We start from the raw sequence: 27,259 nt of genomic DNA, 5'->3' as shown, positions 1-27,259 counted from the left end.
AAAAAGTCAGACATCCCTTTAATGAAGAAGAAATACTTATACCACAAAAATATGCGAAGTCTATTCAGAACCCACTAATTATTAAAAAAAGTTTCTTCTGTGTATCAAGTAAAAATTCTGCTTTCCTATTACTTCTACTATGTAGTCCTAGTTTTTGCCTTTGAATGTGACATATATTTGATATTCAATTACAAGCACTTTGCTATCATAAAAGCTTAAAGTAAGGTAATTGTGTTACACGAATTTCTAACATGGGATCCAATAATTTATTCACAGGATATATTGCCACCTATTTGAAAACACTATTAGGGGCCCAGCCTCCCTTTATCCCCAGGCTAATGGATCCTTGGTTTCTTCCATCAGTCCTCATATAAAATAGCTTGCAGACTACCTTCCAAATCACCCTTCTTTGAATATTCTTGAGTTTGCCAACGTCACCTGTAAATCACACCTTTAAGAATTATACTCACTGAAATAAATGAGCTAAATACCATTGATAAATATTCTAAATGTAGTCTGATTGGAACAATCTGTATGGTAAAACTATTACTTCTCTTTTTCTAACTCGTGTAATTACGTTAATACAACCTAACACAACACTTGCTCTCTTTCAGCAGTCTTCACACTGTCAATCAACTAAAACTTCCAGATCGTTCAACATTTGCTTCTGAAACCACATGCATAATTCTGTGGTGTATTTTCCAAACTTGCCAGACATAAATGTATCTCTAATGCACTAGTATTTGTTTCAATCCATTTTTGCAGGCTCTGAAATCCTGTTATTCCCTAATACCTGATTATTTAAGGTAACAGGTAAATTTTGTATTATCCACAAATTTGAGAAATATTTATCCCAGTTAAATTTCATCTTTTTAGGTGCAGGCTGTTCATTCAAGCTTATAAACTTCTTTTGGAATCATTATTTCCTTGTCCAACTGTTCAGTTTCCCTTTTTATTTTCTGATATCCACACATTTGACAAGCCTGATTTGATGGATTCCTCCAAGTTATTCATGACAGGTGAATAATGCAATGAAAAACAAAGCAACAAACCATGTGGCTGCCACTGGGATCTCCTTTCAGAATGATACTCATTAGCCAGTTGGTATAATTTGTCTACAGAAGTTCAATCTGCTAAAAATTCATTTAATTATACTATCGCCCAGTTCATATTTGCCCATCACTTTTAAAAGAGTCCCACAAGAGACCACATCAAATGACTGACTGAAATTTAGCTCCTACAGGCACATCCTCCTGCTGTATGTCTAACAATCCTATCAAGAATAAATAAATTTAATGGACTTGAATTAACTTAGAGAATCCATAATGCCTTCCAGGGATCACTACTTCCATTTCTGTTTAATAATGCACTCTAGAATTTTACTGGGAGTTGAGATAAAGATCTACAGTCTGTAATTTCAAAAAATTTCTTTTCCTTCTTTGTATAGTAATAACAATAGAAAATACACAACAGTTACTCTGCATCAAACTCTATTCTAACATACAAGCTTACTTAATCCTCCTAACAACCACCTTATCATACTTAGGTGACACCATTATCACCCTCATTTTACAGATGACAGATGAGGTAACTAAGACGCAGAGGTGTTAATTTGACTCTCCCAAAGTCACACAGCTACAAAGTGGTTCAATTCTTGGACAACTGATCCCCTGTTCTCTGTGATTTTCCCCATGATTATCAGCAGCACTCCTGATCACATCTGCAGATTTTTTCAGTGTCTTGTTTGTCATCAAGCTCATATTTCGTCATTTCTTATCCCATCTAAAAACAGTGGATATAACTTTTATATTACTTTCCTTATCACACCTTCTTCTAAAAATATGCATTAGTTTAAAGAAGAAAAATAGAGTGAAATATTTCAAAAATGAGAAATCATGCCCGATGATCAAGTTGCTGTGACTGTGACCTAGAATATGGTACCAATTCCAAGGCAGCTAAAATGCAAAGGCAAACAATCAGTTAACTCCTGTTAGCTTAGAGACATTGGTTTATCAGAGTAGATTAGGTTTTCCTATTCCTAAACTAAGAGAATCATCTCATATGGAAATTCATACAGAGGCACTGGGTGGTAATAGGATCTTCAAAGGCAAACATAGAATATATATAAATTCTATTGTTGAACCTCTCATAAAATCTAAACATAACATAAAAATATAATAATTGAGACTAATTAGGTGAAATAATGCAGTTAGATAGTATTCCCAAAGTCCAGTATGATTAAATTAAGAGTATATACCCTAATGACAACTTGGAGTTTATTTATATTTTAATACTATAGGTAGATATGACAACTCTGAAAAGCACACTTGCAGATGGTAGAATATTACGAAAATTAAGAAGTTTAATGTGTATATTTGTCCACATGTGGGAGACTAAACACCTGTCCATATGGAAGTCTCTGGTCAAAGCCAGCATTCTCCTCAGGATAACATTCTGAAGAAGCAATCAGTTGAGACCCCAAATTTCCTTATCTTGGAAATCCTTACAAGGTGCTCAATAATACCTTAATAATAGCAAGTAGTACTTACATGACGCCAGAAAGCATTTTATAATAAAAATAGGCGAGGCACTTTTCTAAGAACTTGATTTATGTTAACATATTTAGTTCTCAAAATCACCTATCAAGGTAGGTATTATTTTTCTGTAGATGAGAAAATTAAGATGCAGATATTTTAATTCACTTATTCCAGGCTAGTCCCAAGTAACAAGCAGAGGGGAGATTCAAACTCACGCCCTTGAACTCCAAGTGTTTCACCACCACAATATGCTACCACAATATGCTACCTTGTAGCAAACAGTCCAAACTTACTTGGAGGGTAATTTAGCAGTACTATTAAAATGTAAAATGTAGGTGGTCCCATTTGTTGAACCTGGTCTGTCCTTAGGTATTTTTCTTACAGAAATCCTCAGCTCTTCCTGCATGTTCAATAAACCATCATTCAAAACACTTTTTTGAAAGACATAATGTAAGAGAGAGAGACGGTTAAATAAATGAAGCCACATACATACCACAAAATAATACACAGCCATTAGAAAGAAAATATGTACTGACTGATATAGGAGGATATCCACAAGAAAGTGATGACTAAAAATAAGCAAGCTGAAGAACAATACGTATAGGAACTTCCCTGGTGGTCCAGTGGTTAAGAATCCACCTTCCAACACAGGGGATGCGGGTTCGATCCCTGGTCAGGGAACTAAGATCCCACATGCCGTGGGGCAACTAAGCTTGCGCACCGCAACTACTGAGCCCATGCACTCTAGAGCCTGTGTACCACAACTAGAGAGCCCACACACTGCAACTACTGAGCCCGCGTGCTCTGGAGCCCGTGTGCTGCAACTAGAGAGAAGCCCATGCACTGCAACGATAGATCCCGCATGCTGCAACTAAGACCCGACTCAGCCAAAGAAATAAATGATTTTTTTAAAAAAAAAAAAAGAACAATATGTATAGAAGAGGTATATATTCAAGTACATGTGGTATATATACAAATACACCCACAAACCCCCCCACACACACATTCACACCAGATAAAAATATTCAGACACTTAACAATTGTTACCCTGGAGAGTGGCAGAAAATCAAAAGCAGAAGGAGGAAATTTTATACTTTTAAAATATCTTTGTATTTAGAAGCACAAATTACTTTCATAATCTTTAAACTGTATATGAAGATAATCTCTATATTATACAACTTATATAATAGATGCATCTATCATATAATATTTAATAACTAACTTAAAATCAGTTCCAAAACAAAATACAAATGAATATTCAAACACCAAAGAAAGAGTTATATGCCCTATACTCTAAAGCACAATGGAGAAAATAAAATGCAGGTATACTGAATTTTTTCCAAAGCAAAGATTACTCATCATTCAATCTGAGTCAGGGGAATTCTTCAGTGTTATTCTCACAGACTAGCCTGAAATGACACAGCATCCAGATGTAGCTGCCAGAAGGAATTAGTTGCAAAATATATCTTGAGATAATTGTAGAAAATGACTTTGTTATATGGGATTATTTGACTCTGACCACTTAAATGTTGAAGAATGACAAAAACAATGATGTTTGCTTTGTTACAGTTAATAGTAACTCTTCTCCTGACAGTAGTTAGACAATAGCACCACCTCCTTGATAATTCATTGATTTAACAAATATTTACCAAACACACACACACACACACACACACACACACACACATACACACACCCCAAAATGAAATACAATAAAACATGCCATCACCATCTCTGGAGACACTTAACCTCTGGTTTACTATAGTTGAGGAGGGAAGGGTGAGAAACATCTAATTTACTTACAAATGACTTAAAAAGAAGGAGACTAAGCCATGTCTTCTTCCATATCCATTCAAAATGCTGGTTTAGTCTACACAGAAATGACCCTTTCTTACCATATTCCAGTGATGGATGGTATTATAAGTCAGATTCTATGGAAGTAGTGATGATCATCATGGTATTTTTTCTTTTTGGTCATTGCTATATTTCTGATTACCTGGCACATGGTAGGCACTTAATAAAACTTGCCTAATGAATGAAAACAAGATAAATAAATGGCAAGGAAAAAGTGATGTACTGAATTTCTTGTTTTGTGGATATATTATTCTCTTCTTCTGAAAAATACCCTTTTATACTTTTATTTGAATGGGAGCCATTCTATTCCTGTAGACACTGAAGAGTTGCCTACTAATGATGGGGTGGTGTGATGGCAAGGGGAGGGCACACAGGGAGGGTTAATCATTGATCTTCCCCAGGATACATTAGCCTAAAACTCAAGAAAACAAATATCGATTGCTTCCTGGTAATAAAGCCATGTGATGAAACCATGAGACTTGCTGGAAGCCATGTTCCTAGTCATGTGGAAGAAGCCAGACTCAGAAAATAAGGCGTCTGTACAGAGAGAAGCAAAGATCAGAGAGCCCTGAAACACTCATTCTTCCTTTCCAGGTGTTACTGAGGAACTTCATTCACCTATTCTGGTTATGTTTATACAAGTCTTCTAATAAACTCTCCTTCTCACTAAATTGGTAAGAATTGGATTTTAGTCACTGTTTGTGACCAAATGTTCATGACCAAGGTGTCTGTTATACCAACTATTAAGCCCTCAGTTGGTTCCTTTCACAGGGCATAAAAAAAAATGCACAAAATAGATTGTTTCTAAACCTGATGTTAATTTTTGATTCCTTTAGAAGATGAATAGAAGAGTAGCTATTACTAAAAATTCTTAACCAAATAAAAATCAGAAATGCAGAGTTAGTCTTTTGTCAAGCATGCACTTTGAACATCCAGAGACAACAGTTAAAAAATTAAACAATTGTATAAAATTAGGAACTCACCAGGCAAAGCTATGAATAATTCTAGCAGTAAGAAGTCTTTACCTAGAACTCAACTCTGATGAATAATAGTTAAAAGAACTTCTGAATCCCAGGCTTCAGAAAGAGGGCCAACATTTTAAAAATATGAAGCAGGTATCCTAATATTTTAACGATATGATCTATAGGCTTTCTATAGACCAAAAGGTTTATGTGACATGTGCTTTCCTGTCTCTAATTGGAATCATACATAAAAATCTACCATAACTATTTATACTAAAAGCCAAGTCAAAGATCTGCCACCAGATTTACTGTACTCAAGTAATTAAGATATAATTAAAGTATCTGCATCACAATTTATACTAAATACATTCTTGGGGCAATTACTTTGATATTCTACTTGATGTATTACCCATCTTAATATTAGCCAAATTTTCCAGGTTTCCATCCAACCCTCCTTTCTGGTCCTGTTTCTTAAACTAGGCGCTAGAGAAATGAAGGCCATATTTATCAGGGCACAAAGCAACAGAACTGGTTTCAATCAGCCCATATTTGTTGATATGAAGTATGGGCTGAGTCTCTTTAAGGAGGCAATGGAACATTAAAACGTACCTTTGCCAACAAAAGATTCTTTATGAAATCAGATAGTCCCTATTGCTTTTTAGCCGTCCTCAGTCCTGATTTTACCAGTTGAGTTTTGCATACAACCAGGCTGGGAGCTCATTATTCCATAATGCCACGTTTACGTCAGAATGAAGAAAAATGATTAGCTCCGATGTGATCAAAATATCTATCCCTTTGAAAGAAATACAAATAAGAGTTACCTATTAGCCAACTCTAAATTAGTGCTTACAGAAACTCTTACTTAGATTTTTCCTAGAGGTTGCCATTCAGCATTATTGAATTACTCCTGAAGATAAATTAGGCCAGATGTTTTTCTCCTATATTCACTCAACTACAGGCAGTAGGCACTAAGCCCACAAGGAATCAAATCCTCCCTGTAGAAACTATCTGTAGAAAAAGCTTTGAGAGTTCTGTTAACCACCTTGACGTTCAGGTTTTAAGAGCTAATTACACCTGCCATCAGGTATAGAGAACCTATAGGAGAACAAATACTGGAATATTCTGTAGGTTACCTGGTACAAAGGGAAGATAAAAACAAAATATATCATCTCCATATTATTGGGAATTAAAATGAGAAGATGAAAAGTCTGCTTTGTGACCCTAGCAATTCAGTGGTGGCCTTGCCTATAATAATTATAACGAAGTAGCTACACCCCCATACAAAGGCCAAAAAAACTTTGAAGATAAGGAATTCATTGTGAAAATCAATGTCTCCTACTGATAAATTATGCCGTATTGAAAAATACAGTTTAACACGTTAAGGGATTGTGCGTCAACAACTCCACTGCCATTTGAGCAAAAGACTGGTAGAAAATTCTAGGAAATCTGGTTTTGAGTTTTTGCTTCTGAGCATGGAACGGATAGGGCTGCATACTGGTGAGTTCAAGGGCTGGACAAACATTGTTCGTCTGGTTTAAGATGCATATGGTCAACACATTCCTTGTGGTATGAAAGTCTGCAGGCTTTCAAGACAAGTTTTCTTCATTTTTTCCCCCTTTTCCTACATGAAAAGGTAGGGCTCAATGGGGAGTCTGTCAGCTGTCAGGAGTTTCTGTGTGCTGTATCTAGAGAAGAGTGGAAACTGGTGGGAAATAGCCCGAGGGTGACCAAGCCCTCAATGGAAGGGAAATGGAGACAGAACTCTCTGAGACAGACTGGGAAATATAATCCTTTACTGGGGGTGTTCCTTTCTACCAGCACTCCTCTAGGAAAAAAAGAAAAAAAGAGAGAGAGAAAGAGAAAGAAAGAAAGAAAGAGAAAGAAAGAAAGAGAGAAAGAAAGAGAGAAAGAAAGAAAGAAAGAAAGAAAGAAAGAAAGAGAGAGAGAGAGAGAGAAAGAAAGAAAGAAAGAAAGAAAGAAAGAAAGAAAGAAAGAAAGAAAGGGAAAAAAGAAAAAGAAAGAAAGAAAGGAGGTGTTATCACAGTATCTGCTTTCCTCTTCTCAGTGGTGTGGAAATCTGGCCATACCTTTTCAATGTGAAAGAGACTTTGTCTGGACTTGGGAACCTGGACTTGTTGAAAATGTGCAGGTGCCCTTTTTCTATCTCTTCAACTATTTTAGAATTCAATTCCCTGTTAACAATAATTGTTCCACTCTTTCTGGTTAGAAAACTGTCCTCCTCAGTACACAGATGGAAGGAAAAGCAATTATTTTCTCAGGAAAAAAATAAACAGAATTATCTTAAGAGAGAATATAAAAGAATTTTCTGTGAATGAAAATCCTCTATTGCTTTCTGGTTTAAAAATATCAAAGATTTTTACTGGCGAGGATGATTTTACAAAGCAATTTAATGCAATGAAGAAGAAAACAGGGACTTAACCTTGTTTGCCTTCCTTACCTCTTAAGCATGTAATGAAGCATTTAGTGTCTCATAAACAAAGGGAAAAGGTGGCCTGGAACAAAAACATCTGTTTTGCTATCAGGACTGTGTCTGTCAGGACAGGCAGGGATACGAAACAGTAAAAACCAACCCCCAAATCTTAGTGGATTAAAACAGATGTTGATTCCTCATTCACACCTACATGTCCAATCAAGACACAGGGTGACGGAAATTTCATCTTGTCAGCAGCTTCTGGGATCAACAGAGCCGGGAAAGAAAAAGGTGAATCAAACCCTGACTAGAGGGAATAAGACCACGCACCTGGTAACACCTGACTTCAAGGGGCAAAGAAGTTCCACCCTGCGCCAACCTACGGCCTATAACAAAATAGCCAGTCAACCATTCATTAAAGACAGAGGAAGAGATTAAAAAATAATAATAATTTAGTAGAAAACAATCGTTTTCTCCCTGTAGGGTCTCTCCAACACAACCGAAAATAGCTGACCCTTGAGCAACATGGGTTGGAACCGCGCAGGAGCACTTACAGATCTTTTCCAGTAAGTACGACACGATCCACAGCTGGTTGAATCCATCGATATGGAACCATAGATACAGAGGAACTGCAGGTAGGGAGCACCAACTATAAGTTATACAGATTTTCGAATCTGCGGTTGGTCTGTGCCCCTAACCTCGGTGGTGTTTAGGATCAAGTGTGTATGCAGAAACACACAGGAAAAAAAAAAATTATGACAAAACACTAAGCTTTAGTAAAGTCCTACTGCTTGTTTCTTCATCATTCATTTTTCTGGATGACACCTTTAATGTGCTTCAAGTTGCTTCTTTCATTTGTTAAAAGCTGCCTATGACTATCACCTAGTACCAGGAGAATAAGAGACAACAATTCTTGAAAAGATGGACTGGGAAGACCGGACCAATTTAAAAAGGGCCTCATTCTCCACTAAAGCTTTGAACAAATGAAAATAACTTTCATGAATCTTGCATTTCCTATCATGAAGCCGAGCTCATTTAATAGTGAGTTCTGGAAAAAGGGGGGGGGGAAAGTCATTAGAAGATTAAAAGGTAACACAATATCTATATTTGCTCATTGATTTTTGTTTTTCAGTCCCTCTATTCCCATTTAGGTATTAGAACTTGGTTTGTGAAGAAAGCATTAGCTAAAAGTGGTAAAACAGACATATAAAAACTGGGGAAAGGATGAGAACAGGAGATAGATGATATTTTTGTTTATATTTAACAGTCTTTATTTATTTTTCTCATTTCCTCATTAAAGATCCTGGTGGGTTAAATGTGTTTTTCTCTTTATACACAGTAGCATCTCTGCCTAGAGCAGACCATGAATAAACATCAACACTCAGTGCCATCCACCTTCATCCAAAATGAAAAGGTATGGGGATTTCCCTGGTGGTCCAGTGATTAAGACTCCGCGCTTCCAATGCAGGGGGCGTGGGCCCGATCCCTGGTCGGGGAACTAAGATCCCACATGCCGTGTGGTGACGCAAAAAAAAAAAAAAAAAAAAAATCAAAATGAAAATGAAAAGGTATGGTTAAAGTTCCACAAGGCTAAGAGCCATTAAATGAATAAATAAGAAGTGACAGCAATAAGATTGTGATGCCCACAGAATTCTATATGAAATAAGGAGTCATTATCTTATGCTGATCTTATCTCAATATTCAGAGAAATGAGTGAGGATTTACATTATGGAAAAGAACAGTTTGCTCTATTTCGCTAAACTAACATCCTCTAAGGGTCATGATCATCCCCGTGAAGAAAACCTGGCATTTAGTCAGCGAATAAAAATATTTACCTGCAGCCAGAAAGTACCTGGTAGCTTCATCCAGAATTATGTATTTTGTGAATTCAGATTGTGAATTGTGCTAAACTATGTTATAAATATTATATAAAGACCATTAGAATATAACTCTATTTAAAGAAACTTGTCTGTCAGGGAAAACAGAACAGAAACCATCCACTGTAACTTCTAGCCTCTAAATCAGGAAAGTTAGTTGCAGAGGAAACACTCCAAAGAAATCTTCGGAATCTTCGCAATGGCTGCCTAGGCTTTAACATCTTGAAAATGTGAAACAAATATCATAAAAACAATACCAGAAAGAATGAATAAGAAAGTGTCTAACTTTAATATGCTTAATCTAGAGCTCTTAAGTTGGGTAGACAGGGGTTTTAATCATTGCTCCACTACTTACTAGCTCAGCAAATTAATTCACCCTCTCCAAAAGCCCAGACAATGGCATTTATAATGTTTTCCCAGCACACTTTCCATCTTTATTGGTGCTTTTGTGCAATTTTCTTCTGCTGCATGTGATCCCTGTATGGTAATCAATCATGTTACCTCATCCTGGCCATTGCTGTCGGTGAGGGATGGTTATATCAGCCAAGTAGGACAAAGTAAAGACTTCCCTGGGAGGGCATTTACTGAATAAAATAACAACAACAACAACAATAATAATAATAATGAGGTGGCGGGAAAGAGATTCTTTTTATGTTGGTGTGCTAAGCTTGGAGGATGCAGGTCTGGGGTGCAGTAACCATCTTATCTTGACCAAGACTTCTATCGGACCCTGTCTGCAGTATGAGGCCAAGAGAAAACAAAGACAAAAGATGGAGAGAAAGCAAATACTTTGATGACATTCTCTGTATCTCTACACCCACTTACAACCGAAGTCCACCCTTGAACTTCTCAGTTTTGTGAGCCTTTTTGCTTAAACTAGTTTTCACTAAATTTATTTCACTTGCAGCTGAGAGAAACTCAACTGACACTCTAAATCTCAATCTCTTTATTTAAAAAGGTAGATAATACTACAATGTGTCTCCTAGGTTTGCTCTTAGGATTAAACAATATAATGCATATAACAAGTTAGTGTAGTATCAGGTATACAAGTACCCAATAATTATTAGCTGTTATTAGCCATTATTAGTCATCACTTTAGTAATTGTTATTTTAATTATTAGTTAATTTAGTAATAGTAATGTTTTATGATAACTGATATACGAAGTCTATTCCATCAATATATCTGATTTCTACACTCTCAAAAGGAGGCTATGACATTAAGCTTATAAATATTTTACTTATGTGTATAAAGGAGATTATTTACTTTGCAAACATTTCCAATCTGTGTTGTAATCAATATACTAGATAATTCTCCTTTTGGTTTGGGAGTCATAGAAAGCCTTTACAGATCATCACTGTACCTTATTAAAATCAAACATAAAAGAAGATTACTTTTAGGTTACTGAATTTCTACTACACCTTGCGACTTTAAATTTACAAAAAAGTATCTCTTGGGCCCTAAGCGTTTTTTTGTTTTTTTAATGTTAATTTCCCAAAGGTCAAGGTTCATATCTTATTGCATTCACATGGTACCTAACATATTAATGGCAGGAACTGAATATTTTTCATTGCCATTGATTTCATTAAATTATTATCCCAGAGTAATAAAAGAGGCTAGTGAATTGACAGTAGACACAGATTTTCAAAATCTATCAGTTGTCCAACTGAGTCTCAGGAAATTTGATCCCTTCTCTAGATTGTACAATGACAATTCAGCAATGACACGGAAATAAATCAAGAAGACAGAAGTGTTACAGTTCTACAGATCTTTTGAAAACTTTTTAAAACTTAGCTCTAACAGCTTCTCTGAAAAATCTTCTTTGACTCATTCACTTTATTTAACTATAATAAGCACCACTTAACATGAGGTAGTGCATCAGGCACTAGGGAAAAATTATAAACAAGAAAGTAAACAACTAATTATAATATACTGTCCCAACTATGAAGTGCTTTGGGAACATATAAAAACTTCTCAAAGGAAGCTGAAATCTGAAGAAAGTGTGGGAATTGACCAAATGAAAAGAAACAGAAGGGGAGGGAGGGAGGATTTTACAGAGAGAAGGAACAACATGTACAGAGTCAAGACAAAATATGGGACAGTATGATAAATTCAAAGATCTAACAGTACTTTTATATGACTGTCATTTAGAATGCCAATGGTAAGAGAATCAAGCAATGAAACTGGAGATATAAGCAAAAGACAAACCTGAAGGATCTTGAAGCAAGTGGCACAATACTCTTAGAATAATGGGAAGCTATTAAAGGGTTTCTGAAAAAGAGGTACTTTGTATATTCCCCATTAGCAACTCCAGATTCATTTTTTACCCTTCTCCACCCAGCTTTGTGACCCAGTAGGCTGACAACTGAATTTCCTCAATGGAGGTCCTCTGTCCTCTGACTAATGGGTGGGTTCAGCCAATAGGAGGCACCAACTGGAGATCAGTGGACGGAAGAAGAGTGGAGCGAGTGTCAATGTGCATGTTTTCCCCTCTTTCAGGGGTGAGGGCTGGCAGTGGCTATGTTCCACCACCTATGGTCACAGTGTCTTGTCAGTCACCCTTCTCCTATAATCAGAGCCCACATCACTGCAAGAACCACTCCCTGCTCTTCTTGGCCCTTCCAGTCTAAGGAGAGTTACATCCTTCTGCTGGTGATATCCCCGATTTGTCTCACTATCCCTTGTTCTTTTCTTTTATTGTGCCCTAACTTTCTTCAATCACCCATTTTAAGATAATGCCATCTGTTTCCCACAGGAACTAAGTCAGACTCAAGGGGATACCACGAACCAGTTCTACCTTTGAAGAAGCAGCTGTGGATGTAATAAGGAGAATGATTCTCAGTGGAGGCAAGTCTGGAGTCAGTGAAACCACTTACAAGGTGCTTGTATCAACTTAACAAGAAGATGGGCGCTACCAGACACTAACATTAACCGGAACCTTCTGATGTCAGACACTGTACTTAAGTACATTATGCATATTATCTTATTAAATATTCCAACCACTCTGTAATGCCATTATTCCCTTTAATAGACAATTGAACTAAAATTGAGAGATGTTAAATAATTTGCCTAAAGTCAAACACATAGTAAGTAGCAGAACTGAGACTCAAACATACATCTGCCTGACTTTTAGGCCTGTCATTAATCTATACTCTTTCCCAAACCCACATACTGCCTGAGTCAGGGTAAATTACAGTGGAAATGGATATAAGTGTAGCATATATTTGAGAATTTGAAGATTTGAAGAGAAGGAGATAAAACTGGCAGAACTCAGTGATTACTGGATAAAAAGGAAACAGATACAAAAAGGCATTAATGATGACAAGAAGGTTCCTGCTTTGAAGAACTATGAAGATGGTGGTGGCTTTCATAGAGAGAAGAAAGAAAGGGGGAGCAGACTTGCTGGGAACAGGAGGTGGGAAGAGATGTGGCATTCAGTTTTAACCTTGTTGACTTTATTGCCACTATGAAAATGCGAATGGGGATGTTTCCACTACAGTAGCGAAGAGGTTGTGTACACCTTCTCATCAGTCCCTGGCAGCTAAGGTGTAGATTTGGGAACCACAGTCTGACAATTAGATGCATCTGCCTGTGAATTTGAATCTTGAGTCTGGGATGCAAAGAGAGAGTGGATTATGATACATCCATATGATACACTGGGAGCAAAAGCAGTGTCCTATGTCAGCACTAAGTCACAGTGGTGACACGAGTGGTGGCAGTGGTACCACAGCCATATCCCAAGTAGACTGTTCTTATAGCATGACTGTGTGTGTTTTTGCTGCCCAGCCTCTACCAATCCCTGCCTATTTTTCCAGCCTTTTTTTTTTTTTTTTTTCCGGATCCTTCCTGATGATTATATAAACTACTTTATGGCCTCCAAAAAAAAACTCATTTTCTACTTAAGTTGGCGAGAATTGTTTTTTGTTGCTTGCGATCCATAATTCTGACTGGCAAAGCCAGCACATTCATTGTTGTATCCTGTTCCATATTAGGGGAGTCCTTTCCACATTGTTTCTAATGCTAACACATAAGCTAAACTATGAGATGCTGTGGGAACTCTTAGAAGACTTTAAAGAATTCATGGCCTTCTGGGGACACGATACAATAAGTAAGTTCTATACCAAAACGTGATTAAAATTTTAAAGCATAAAAAGGCAACAATTAAGTACACTCTAAAAAAAAAGTATAGGGGCTTCCGTGGTGGCGCAGTGGTTGAGAATCTGCCTGCCAATGCAGGGGACACGGGTTCGAGCCCTGGTCTGGGAGGATCCCACATGCCGCGGAACAACTGGGCCCGTGAGCCACAGCTACTGAGCCTGCACGTCTGGAGCCTGTGCTCCGCAACAAGAGAGGCTGCAATAGTGAGAGGCCCGCGCACCGCGATGAAGAGTGGCCCCCACTCACTGCAACTAGAGAAAGCCCCTGCACAGAAATGGAGACCCAACACAGCCAAAAATAAATAAATTTTAAAAAAAGCTGTTTTTTAAAAAAAAAAAGAAAAAGCAAGGCAGTCCACCCACAATCAGAAAGCTATAAAAAAATAAAAATAAAAAAGTATACTCTAGGTACCAGGTAGAATAAACACAAACATTTAAGACAAAGCATTAAAACTTCAGAACTTCAAGGATAAAGAGAACATGTAACAACTCTCATATACAAAAAGCATATTACCTCTTAAAAAATAAACAATGAAACTCACCACAGACAAGGTATTACAACCACTGATGCAAGAACAGAATGAGGAAACATTTCTGAAGTACTAAGGGTAAAAAACATTGTCAACTAAGACTTTTACAACTAGTTAAATTATCACTCAAAGGTGAGAGCAACATAGGATCTCTTAGTTTTTTCCTACCAAGTCTCTCCAATTTTTTTAAATGGAAGATGCGCTGAGCTTTGTGAAAAGAATCTCTTTTTGAATTATAATCCACACATTTGGGGGATAATGCTTCCTAAAGGCTGATGTTGACCACTTTTGTATACCAATATTGACTGTATTCAGATTAAAATTATGAGAATATGGAGGGTTTGGGGAGAAGGTATGGATGACAGGGAGAGGATTTGGCCATTTGTTCACTCTTTTCTTTTTTAATTCTTATAACTTCATGTGAGTCTAAAACTAACTCAAAATACAAAAGTTTAATAAGAAAGATTTTTAAGGAGTGGGCAAAACAAAAACATTTCAGAAATACAAAGACTGTTTATGAACCTGGAGACCCTCAATTAAAAAAAAAAAGAAAAAGCTGTTGAAGGAGGCAACTTGGAGAGTGAGTGTAATACAAGAAATAAAGTTGAGCACAGAAGTTGATAAAATATGTTGATGAATTTAACTATCTCATATTAAAAATAACTACTTTGTTATGTTTCAAAAGAATTTAAAATAAATATAAGGTTGCAGAGATTATTACACAATGGGAAGGTTGGTGCGATGTATAATGGACAGAACATGCTAAATTCTGCCTGTTATTAGGGAAAGCAATCATACATCACTTAACAAAAGGATTTCTGATATTGAAATGGGCTTCCCATGACCTGCTGGACTTTAACTTACAGGTAATCACAAAAGTGTAAGCAGAGGAATGATTCAGTAAGATCAGGTCTGTTCTAGAAAGATAAATACAGCTTCAGTAAGTAAGATTTGGAAAAGAAATTAGTGATGAAATTAGTTGGAAGGTCAGAACTCAGTAAAATATAGAGAATGAAAAGAGGAGGAGCTAAATGTGAGCTATATTTAGAAGGCAGAATTTACCACTCTCCACAGACACCATGTGTTTACGTTCATACAGATTAAGTCTCCTCCAGACAGGAGTGCTGTCCTTTCCTCTTTGTGGACCCAATGCATGGTACATTTGTGGGAGGTCTCTAATGAATATTTAACTGAACTAGATAAATTTCATTTGAAATATCCATAGTACATAGAGATAAACAATAGAAATTGTTAGTATAAGTCCAAAATTTAAGGAAAGGATCAAGGCTAGAGTCCTTATCCTGGTACACTTGCCATTGAGGTGGGTGAGACTGCCCAAGGAGAGGAGAATAAAAAGGAGGGGGGGAGACAGAATTCTGAGATATACCAGAACTAAGAGGGAAACTGAAAGGAGACCCTCAAGCAAGCAGGAAAGAGCAAGAGTAATGGAAAGGGAACAAGGAAAATATCAAAGAAGTTTAATTCAAAAAGTTGAATTGATTTCTAGGATTGACTTAAAAGAGATAAGAAATTAGACTAAACAGAGAATTTAGGAATGACAATTTCTGACTGCGATATTTTGAAGATATGATAACACATATTTTAAAGGAAGGAGATTTTCTTATAAACACATTTTCAAATAAGAGAGTGTCTGTTGCTTGTGCATGGTAGAGAGAGGAAGCAGTGAAGGTCATACAGAGCCCTGATGGTCCAGTGACTCAGTTCTGCAGCTATGTCAACAAGGTTTCCATACATGCACAAATTACATGCGTAGCCATTTATTTTTGACATTAAAAAAAAAAAACCCTAAGAAAAACCAACAGCCTCACTATATCATGTCTTCTCTATGACTGAGCTGAAAAAACAAGCGCAAAGATCCGATCTCAATTTCTAATTCCCTGAATTTATTAAGACAGGTTTCAAAACACGATAGTTAACAAAATCTTGAAAATGCCATCTGTCTTCTGAATAAGATGAAGAGGGTCCTTCCTATTCCCTTCTTTAAGTCATAAATAATATATTCCGAAATCAACTATTGGATTAGTAAAGAAGAATGGAACACTTTCCAAAAAAATCAGTTGTGGAATTATTTTAAAAATCATTATCTAAGTTGTTTATGGACTAATTTATGCTAAATATAAGCAAAATAAACCCATGTTAAATAACTGCATCATAAAGTAAATTATACATCTATATACTTAGACAAAAATCTTACAAGTTCTAAGCTTGTTCATTAAGTATAAATTGCACTGCCTTGGAGAATTCCTCAGGTTCTAAAAGTTCCACCAAAGCTAAGGTCTTGGATGTCATTTAAGTTATATATTTCAGCTATTAAAGTCAATGTTCTGACAAGCCCTTTGGCTCTAACCCCAGGGCATGAATTTGCCTTAAAACTACAGAAGAATGTGTCAGAGGGCTATATGTCAATCAACCAGGAGAAGTGCCTATTCCCAATTTAGTTTTGTCAGTTGCTGACATTAAAACCAGCAACAGTTAACTGTTAACCACTTCAAGTGGGAATATGGAGGCAAGAGGAAAGGTAGGTGTCTAAGTTCAGGCAGATAAAGCTGTTAATTGCTATCCTTTTATGTAGATTTGTTTAATAATGAAAACAATGTGGCTAATCATATAATGTTTCTATTTGTTCCCCAAGGGCTCTTCAGGGAAAGTTTCAGTCAGGGCTAGATTTCCACAGCTACCTACTGTGCGGGGACAAAGGCAGAACAATCAAGGCACTCAGTGCTGGCAAATAGCGGAAAGTCCTTCCGTACAGATGCTGCTCCTCGCAGCCCCGGCAGGAAGGAGCCAGGATCTGCAACTGATGGACCTCAAGGGTGGGGGAGAAGGGATTTTAAATTATAAGTGAACAACCACCACCACCACCATGCAAAGTTTTGATGCTTAGAAAAAGAGAGAGAGAAAGAGAGAGAAATGAAAGGCAGGCAATAAGTGTGACGTAGGCTTGGATCCTCCCCATGCCTCCATGCAACAAATCCGTTAAATTCACATCCATTAAAATGCTTGTATTATTTTTAAAAAATCAGAAAGACAGCACAGAATTTTAAAAAAGATCTATGCCAGCCCTGCTCCTTACAAACAAGGTGAAGATACTGGGCACATCATTAAACCCCACACTAGGAGAATGAGTCACTGAGATAACCCTAGCTACCTACTGATCTCAAGAGAGTATTTTTGGCAAATGAGTGCCCTGTATACATTTTCTACAACTGTAATGTATAGTACTTACTAATGTTTACTTTCCCTCATTTGGCAAAGGCTATGGGACAGAACAAAGTTGTGTTATTTAAAATAAAATATTTCTAACATCAATTTTGCTTTTAGACTCTATTTCCAAGTAATGGAAGCATTCAGAGACACCCTTATTCCTTACACCCTCTCTATAAGGAAGAGTCATTTTGGGGTATGTGTGTGTGTGCTGTGTGTTTCTACTACCCCCCCACCCCCAACCCACCAGACCCATGCTACAATTTACAAGGTCCAACTGTCTTAAAATGACTTTCAAAACCCTCCCCAATCGGGTCACAATTTAATTTTCAACCTTATTTCAGTGCCCATGCCCTCAAGCCTTCTGAGATTTCTAGACTGGCCTTTTCATTGTTCCCTGAACCCTTCCTCTCACCTGACACTACACCTTTTGCCCATGCAGTTCTCTTTTCCTAGAATGCTTTCTCATCACCTGTTTAATCTTATTCAGATTTCAAGGACAAACCAAGCTTCACCTGATACAGTAAGCCTTCTACAATCACCTTCTCCCTTCTGTAAATCTGTAAACTAGTGCCTCTTGATCATTCATGCGATGCCCACGGTCGGTGTCTGCTCAGTCACCCTCCAAGTTCTCTAGTCTCCACCACTGAACTCTACACTCCTTAAGGATATATCTTAGTATCGTCCCTGGCATTTGAACCATATGCTATGTAGGAGCCCTCAAAATATTTAGGGATCATACTTCACATTTCCAATGCATTTCAGTGAAGTGTTGAAATGATTACATTATTAAAAATTAAATTTAATTACTTTATCAGTTAGTTTTTCTGTAATGAAATTCCAAGTCTAAAAGCTACCGTAGGCTCATCTGCTACTAAAGAATTTGTCAAAGAGAGAAAAACTTAAGAAAGAATTCTTAAAATTCTCTTTCATGTCGGCAGGAAATAAAAAATTAACAACCTATACACTGGGCCCAAGTTCACATTCCTCATTATTTCAAACACATTTTTTTTCCAACTTGAAACTCCTTCTTTTTTCTCGAGAGGCATACAGCTTGCTCAACTCTTTTCCATCTTGCAAATTGCAAAATGAAAATTTAGGTTCTGTATCTGAAAGAAAGATGATGAGATACAGACGTAAAGAGACGAGGCTATGTGTGAATCACAGAAAACAGCTGAATCAAACCAACCAAAATGTAAGCTTTTGAAAATAAAACTCCGTTTGCCAAACACATTAGCCAGGCTCCCAAACCAGTAAGCACTGTCACAGTTATGGCTCATGTGCACCTTTGGGGCTTACCCCAAATCACAAGTCAAAATGTTCTCAACTGTTATGAAGGCCTGGTCATAACCTAAAATCTGAGCTCCACTAGAACAGTGAGAAAATGCCAAAACTAGGACCAATGCTCTCCCCTCCATCCCTATGTTCACTGCCCCTGAAAAATTATCTTTATTTCTAAAATACAAAGATAAAAGGCAAGGCAACCAGTACATTAACAATTATGAATTGTTTTCTAGTTTAACAGCTACCATTACCATTCAGCTTTATTTGACAGAAACCCTAACAGTTTATTTAGAATATAATGCATTATGCAAAAGAATCTTCACTGTGCAAAAGATTCACACAGATTTCCTTTAATTAATAAACCCCTACTTAATTTTTAATAGATTATGATTTACAAAATTTCAATTTACTTAAAATCTTCAGTAACTCTGCTATGGCATAAAGGGGTATTGTGCCTGTTTTCTCCCAACAATGAGGCAAATTTGCCATTAAAAATTTGTCCAAAGGTCACCTTGAACTACCAAAAAAAAACAAAAACAAAAACCCCACTGATATTCATTATCTGTGTGAATGTATCTAAACTACGAGCAAATAAATCAGCCATGTTACCAAGCACAAAGCTACTGAAGATTAAGATTTATTTTCAGGTGCCAGTGAGACTAAACAAAGATTGTAAGGAATGAAACAAATAGAAGGAAACTCAGGGAACAAATTAATACATTGAACCATTATCTTAACAGCAGCATTCCCTATAGAACAAACTGATTAAACTATCAAAAAGCACTTCTCAAAGCAACAACATTTTTGCATGTCAAAAAAAAAAAAAGAATTAACCTAGAATAAACATATAAATAACAGTATGTTCTGTGGTCAGCCAGTAACAAAGAAACCCCTCAGTGCAGTGAAACAAAGTCCTGTCAAATCCTCATTTTTTACAAAGAAGCATGAAGATGCTTTCACAATGGTTTAAACTGTATTTATAGTAACAGAGTGAAGACTTGAGATAAAAGTCAAAAGGATTAAAGTCAAAGCCCCAGCTCTACATGAGTTATGGTTTTGATTTTTATTCTTATTGTGGGCTACATATATTAAGACAGAAGATACTTCCATGTGATTGTGGGATCCTCTGAGACTCTACAACCTCAGAAGAGCAGATAAAACAGATGAAAATGCATCTGGTTTCGGAGCAGACTCCATATTAAATGGCCCTGCGCTAAGTAACAACCACAACTGCAGAAGGCCGAGGGGGATGGGGGGAGGCTGAAGGCTGAAATTTCTGCAACTGATGCAGGGCAGAAAGAAAATAAAAGATGTCATATTACTATTTTAAAATGGCAGCCTGTTAATAATCACCGCCTTCTTGAAAATATAGGGGAATTCTGCCACCATCCCTCCTTTCCTAAGATAAACAAGCCCACCACATCCAAACAGGACATACTTCTATGAGAAAACTGGTAGAGCTTGATAGCTGCATCTCCATCTAAAATAAAATCCCTGGAGCTGACACTCAGAGTGTCAGAGTTTACAGATTTGGAGGCTGGATACTTTTCTCACAAAGAAAACCAAAATTCTGTTGTCAAATGGAAGTTGTTAGTTAACTCTAGAAAGAATTGTTCTTCCATATACATTTTTCTTAAAAGTGAATACCAAGCTACATTTAAGCATAAGCTTTTGGTCTCAGTTCAAAAAATCTATTTTGCATTTCCTCTGCTTTGATATCCTCTCGTTCAAGATAATCACATGCAAACACACACACCAGTAGGATATATATATATATACACACACACACATACACACATATATGTATATAGATAGATATAGATATATAATACATAGTGTACACTGGATGATTTGGAAGGTTATTCTTAACGTTAATTTGGATACTCTCTCTTTAGTTCATATATTGCAAGAACCACATACTGAGTTGCATATTTTCCATCCATCTTTAGTCTTTAGTTTTAAAATCAGACATCTGGTTTAACATTTGACGGAGAAAAGGCTAAAAATCCTTAACAACAACGACAGCAAAATCAGCAGTGGCAGTGTAAAAATACATAATAGTATTTCTATCACAGAAATGCTAAAAAAAAGCCTCCCTTTTTCATTGAGTATAAATTAATACTATCAATTATAAGAGTAAAATGTTTTTCATGCAAGTTTGGAAGAGAGTTTAAGTCTATATGCATTCATGTAATCATAAAGAAAATGTGAACAACTGTCACTATTACCCAAATGGAACCATTTCTCCTTTTTCACAAAGTAAGTTAAGAATGCTCATAAGTCACTACTACAAACGGCAAATTTCTGAAAAAGATATTTCCAGTAACAATTACTTGCTATTTTATTCAGTATTTTATTTCAACTGTCACATTTTGAACACATACACATTTGTACAACTACCAGGGGAAAAATAACTTGAACCAAATTGAAAAATTACCATAACTACTAGTTCAATATGTCTGGTTAAAATAGAGACATCTGGTCTATCATTAATTCTTTTGTGTTGATGACTCCTAGTGTGTCTTTTCCCACCAATGAACTTTGCAAGAGGAAAACGCAACTTTTAACAAAAAACTGTAACTCGGAAACCTATTTCAAGATTTATCAATACAGTATAGTTAGATCAAATAAAGCACAGGACTTTCAAGAATAGCAACATATACTGATTGAATACAAATGGTTAGCTTTAAATTCCATCAGAATACTGTTACTTATTAAAGAACTCTCTGCAGGCAGATACAGCTGATTCATCAATCATTATTTTAAAATATTTATAAATCAACTCATTGTTCACTTGTTTAAAATACATACACTGAAGCTCTATAATAATACTCGATTGCCGCTCCAAGGAAACTGAAGAAGGCGTTTTCAGAAGCCTTTCACACCCTCACACAATTCTGAATTAATGGCTCAGCAAACAATAAGTAATGTACTCTGCTTTAGCAAAAATTCAGTGATAACATCAATCTGGCATCTACTTAACGCTTCCTGCTTACTTTTCACATATTCCTCACAAACAAGTTTCCTCTCCCAGATGTAGTTCCTTAGAGAATGACTATCACCTGCCCATTCATCCACAGACAGTGAGTGATTTAGCAATTAACACGATCATAGGTTAAGGGGAGAAATCATAACATACCCTATTACAAATTAAAAGATGAAGTAAAGGGGCCTGGCCACCTCAGCTACCAATAACTAGACCTCAATTAAAAAGGACTTTTGCCACTTCTTCGCAGGGCAATAGGGTCAATTATCTAAAACCCTTTGCCAGAATCCAGAGACATACCAGCAAGGCCCTTCAACCGAACTCAGATAATTACTTTTGACAAATGTTCTCCTTGAACATGATGTAGTTACTCAAAAGCTTTTTTTAAAAAAAATAGCAAAAACAAGCAAACAAAAAACTCCGACCACAGTTACAGTAAAACAACCCTTACAAAGTCAACCCAGTAACATATCCTGGGGTCTTCCCCCCCATCCTCCCCCCGCACCCCCGCTGCATGCAGTCTGCTTTCTTTTGGTCAATTTATAACTGATAGTAAGTTGGTGAATAAATATTTAATTTATGCAGCCGAAACCCTGAAAGGCTGAGCTTCAAATGTAATGCCTTGCATTCCCGTGAGACACACTGTACAGAAATATCCTTTAAAAAAAAAAAAAAAAACAACCGTTTACAGCTGTCCATTAAAAGAAGAAGATGAAGGGAAAAAAAGAAAAACCCACACATACACATGCATCAAACCAAAGTCGCCGACGCCCCTCTGCCAACAAGCATTTCTATAGAGACATTCTTTCGCTGATTAAAACGTAAGCTCCGAAAGGTTAAAGAAAAGGAAAAGCAGCCAAGTAACACCGCCCAGGAAGCCAGCAGTGAAACACACCTAGCTGTACACTCTTAATAACCTCCCGCTACAAATGACACTGACCCAACTTCACCAAACACACACACCCGGACACACACACTCACAAAATTGCACACACGTGCATGGAATGTACACACAAACATCGGGCAGAGCACAATACCTACAAACACCAACGAACTTGATCCACACAAAACATGCACGTATCAGTGTGCATACATAATGCACACGACACGGCACACAGACACGCAACGACCTAGGCTACATGCACACGCCCCACAAGTCCGGGTCGGACACACACCGTGCATGCACGTGTAAAATGTATGAACTCACAAACGCCGAACATACACACAGACCGTGCACAGAGAGTTATTGATGAAATTCCGGGGGGTGGAGGGGCCGGGAGGGAGTGGTAATTGCCACACAAAGGTCTCCGGAGCGGCAGAGAGGGAAGTCGAGCGGGGCCGAGCGCTCGTAAATTCACCCGTGGAGGAGGTACAGCCGAGCCCCGAGAGCGAAGTACCGGGAGAAGTGTCCCGGGCGGTCCCGGGCGCGGCGGGCGCCGGGCTCCCCGAGATAATCGCTGCGCCCCTCCGCGCGCGCACGCACGCACACACACACTCACACACACACACACGGGCCCCCGGGCGAGCCCACTCCCGCAGAATAACAAAGAGCAAGAGCCCGGCGAGCGGGCGGCGGCTCAGGCTGGAAGTGGCCGTCTCCGCCGCCGCAGGCCGGCGCGGGGCGTGCGGCGGGGCCGGCGGGACGCGCGGGCGGCGGGCGGGGAGCGGTACGTACCAGGCGGGCAGCCTCGGCCCAGGTGCGGTCCTTCTTCTTCCTCTTGTCTTTCATGTTTGCATCTCATTGATGGTTCTGATGATGACGTGGGGGATTCCACGGGGTGCTCGGGGTTCGGGCGCGGAGACAATGACCCAGTGACCCGGTGACCCGCACTCGCTCCGCGGGGGGAGGCGCGCGGGCGGCGGCGGCGGGTGGGAGGGATGGAGCGAGGGGGTGGGGTGGGTGGGGGCGCGCGGGCGGCGGCGGCGGCGGCGCGCGGCGGGCGGGCCGGGGGCGGGGGCGGTGGAGCCGGGGACGGGGGCGGGGGCGGCGCCGGCCGGGCTCGCTCGCTGGGGGCTCGCGCTGCGCCGCCGCCGCGGCCGCCGCGGTGACAGCTCCGGGGATGCTCCGCTCGGCCCCGCTCACAACAATACACTCTGACGTCACGGGGAATGGCGACGCGGCCGCACACTCGCCGCGCTCACACTCGCCGCGCTCACACTCGCCCTCTCGCGCGCGCACACCCGCGCACACTCGCCGCGCGCCCCCCACTCCAGCCACGCCCTGAAACCCTCACGAGACCCCTCTCCCTCCAACCCAGCCCCCTAGACCCTCAGGGCGCTGCCCGCTCCGCGCAGGCCGTGCCTTTCCGGCCCCCCTAGGGCCGACTACCGCGGACACGGTGGCCTTTGGAACTTGTGTACGAGTCCGCTCCGCAACTCGATGCCTCTGTCCTGTGCGCTCACACACACTTACACACTCACTCTGCACTACTCCCCTCTGCTGGACTCCTTTAACCCTTTTCGGCTGGGTTGAGTAGATTCCTAAAGCCTTGTTGAAACAGTGGGGGAAAAAAAAAGCCTCTTCTGATACACAACTAATATTAAAGGTGCAACTTGACACAATGTTGAGCCACCTACATCATCTTAAACAATGCAAGACCGAAGCTCCGTGGCCGTGGATCAATGCCATGCAGTGTCTTAGCACTGGTTATTTTTTAATAGCGTCATCATTCTGTAAAACATGATGAATATGTAAACAACTGCACAACTAACTCTTATGTATTTTAAAAATTATTTGTAATTCTCAGGTTTGGTGTGCACGAAGAGTTGGACTGTTAACCTTGTTAGCGAACTACAAAAAAAAAAAAGTGTTAAGCCTTGAAAGTTTACTGTAACCTTTCCAACTTCTTAGATCGCTGGTGAAGTGTTTAGGTCAATAAAGTTGTTAGGCAAAGAAAAAAATGGCTCTATTACCCACACATTAATTATGTGTGTATTGATCTTGAGTATCTAAAAAACAAAAAGAGCACTCATTCTGAATGATTTATGTAAGGTTATTTCCTGGCTGTAATAATAAAGTATGTAAATAGTACTTTGTGTTTTTTCATATACATTATATCATTTGATCCTCGAAACAACGCAGTTAAACATACAGTTTTCCCTCTACTGCACAAAAGAGGAAATGAAGCTTAAAAATATTACATTGCATTCAAGATCTCTTGCTAAATCAGTTTTAAGAGTCAAACCCAAGTTTTTTGACCCTAATCCCATAGTTTCTATTATTCTAAACTGCAATGCTTAAAAATAAATACTCCTAACTCGAACATTTACATCTAATGAAAAGACATATGTCTAAGAACGAAACAATTATAGTAAGGTGATTCCTTTGAGAACAGTGTCAAATGACTGAAGTAATAAAAATGTTTGAAATTAAGCAGAGGCAGTACGTAATCATAAAGAGCTGATTATGCTAATTCTTAAAAAATACGTAACTTACTAATTCATTAGAATAAGAAAAATCTATGCATCTTTTTTTAAATATCAAAAGATTATCTCCATTTTTTTCTTTCTTTCTTTTTTAAAATGGATTTAGAGAACACACTGAAGTTATCCCTAGGTCAAAAATGTACCCATGCAATTTGCATAACTCTATTCCAGCGTATTATATTTTTACTTTACATTTCAAATACATTAAATTTGAATTATGTTCACATCTGTATTCTCATCCCATAACATACATATATATGTGTATATATGTATATATATGAACATATAATTTGTTATTTTTGTGAAATAGTGCTTAAGAACTTTTGGAAAACATACATGTTCAGTGGCTTTGCAGTAAATTATTATTCTTTAATAACCAATTCTGATTATTAAAGAAGAGAAAATATATCATCCCACTTAAAGCAGGTATAAATTGATCATATTTTTAAAAACTAGCTGTTGTTTATATATCCATTCTTGGACAGTGAGCCAAGTATTATGAACTGACTCTTTAGATTCTACCTCTACTTTTGGATATTTGAGTATAAATAGTCCATAATAAGTAAGTCTGGTTAAAGATTTGATCAATTTTCTATGCCCAAATAACATATATTTCATATAGCACCAGAATAGAAATGGGCCACCATTCCAGATATGCTGTTGCAGTTGTTACATTCTTTTCTTCTACGTATACCTGTCTACATTCAACCATACTTTTCCTTAGGACTAACTCAGTCTCTAGATAAATGTGGTGAGAAGAAGAAACATGTGGATTAATTATAGATCTTTTATTGCTAAATTCCATGTATATCTTTTTTAACAGAGGTAGAGAGTGATGAATGTCACAAGAAATGTACAAGTAAAATTTTGTGAAAATTAATAAGAGAAATAACTCTCTACTGGGGAGATTAAAGAAGGCTTTAAGAAAGAAATGTCCTTTGAAATGGGATTTGAAGGATGGGTACGATTTGAACATTCAAATTTGTAGGAATGAAGAGAAGCTTTTCCAAATATAAGTGCAGTAATAGTCAGGACAGTTTAGAACTAGGAAAATATTCAAACAGATAGATGACATCCACCAAGCACTGCTAGCATTCATTTAAATTTCATATAAGATCACATGTATTTCAAGAACCCTTCCTTTAAATGAGGAGAGAAAGGTAACTCAAAGAGCACAGGCTCCAGTTAGAACTTCCCTATAAATTCTTCCTTTTCTAAGATCCCCATCCTAATTATATAGCAATAGGGGTAGCTCAAAAATTCATTTGGCATGTAATGGCACCTTCTCTGCATTCCCCTGCTTTTTTATTTCCATTCCTGCTTTTAGGTTCAGAATTCAACAATTCAACCTCTTGGTGTGCATGTCTCTCCTCACCAATTCCAGCAGATCTTTTTGTCTCCTGGAATGTTATTTTATATTGTAAGATATTTAACCATTGATAAACATTCAGTACAGACCAAATCCAAACAGTAATCAATATCAGCTTGTATAAAACAAAATAGAGGTTATGCTGTACTGGGAAAGGGTTCACCTTCCTATGAGACTCCAATACTAAGAGAACAGAGACTGCAGAATCTGGGGACAGAAGTTGTTGTGTCATGACTGATCTCTCAGGAAATACAAGGTTTCACCTTGGATCCTAATTAAAGTGTTGACCATAGATTGGAGTTTAGGTGTTTCAGGCAGGAATAAGGGACTGGGATTGCTTCCATTGCCATTCCACATGCCCATTGCCTGTGGAAGTCTGGAATGAAAGGAAATCTCTTATACCCCTCCCCCATACATGCCCACCAGCAGGCACAACACAGAGTAGAAGGTGGGGTGGGGAAGGAGTAATAAAAGTTGAAGGGAGAGAATAGAGTCAAGGGTTGCAGGGGAAATGGGAGAAGTCTTAGGTGGTCTTGATGACCATGCAATATTTATGTCTGAAATATATGTATTATGCCTAAGCTGAGAATCTCTGAATTCTACAGATAAGAACATTTAATAAT

General features: G+C 38.1%; 1 protein-coding gene across 1 annotated transcript in view; it reads right to left on the bottom strand.

Annotated features, from left to right (window-relative positions):
* ASXL3 (ASXL transcriptional regulator 3) overlaps nt 1-23,576 on the bottom strand; it is a 170,870-nt gene extending 147,294 nt beyond the window's left edge. Inside the window, exon 1 of the mRNA XM_036823324.1 lies at nt 23,517-23,576. Coding sequence (XP_036679219.1) covers nt 23,517-23,570 — 54 coding nt within the window. The 5' untranslated portion in view covers nt 23,571-23,576. The remainder of the gene's footprint in view (nt 1-23,516) is intronic.
* Between the last annotated feature and the right edge of the window lie 3,683 nt (nt 23,577-27,259).

Source organism: Balaenoptera musculus, chromosome 14 (assembly GCF_009873245.2).
Source record: "Balaenoptera musculus isolate JJ_BM4_2016_0621 chromosome 14, mBalMus1.pri.v3, whole genome shotgun sequence".
Lineage (NCBI taxonomy): Eukaryota > Metazoa > Chordata > Mammalia > Artiodactyla > Balaenopteridae > Balaenoptera > Balaenoptera musculus.
The sequence above is the reverse complement of the archived record's forward strand: the minus strand, read 5'-3'. Positions and strand labels throughout refer to the sequence as shown.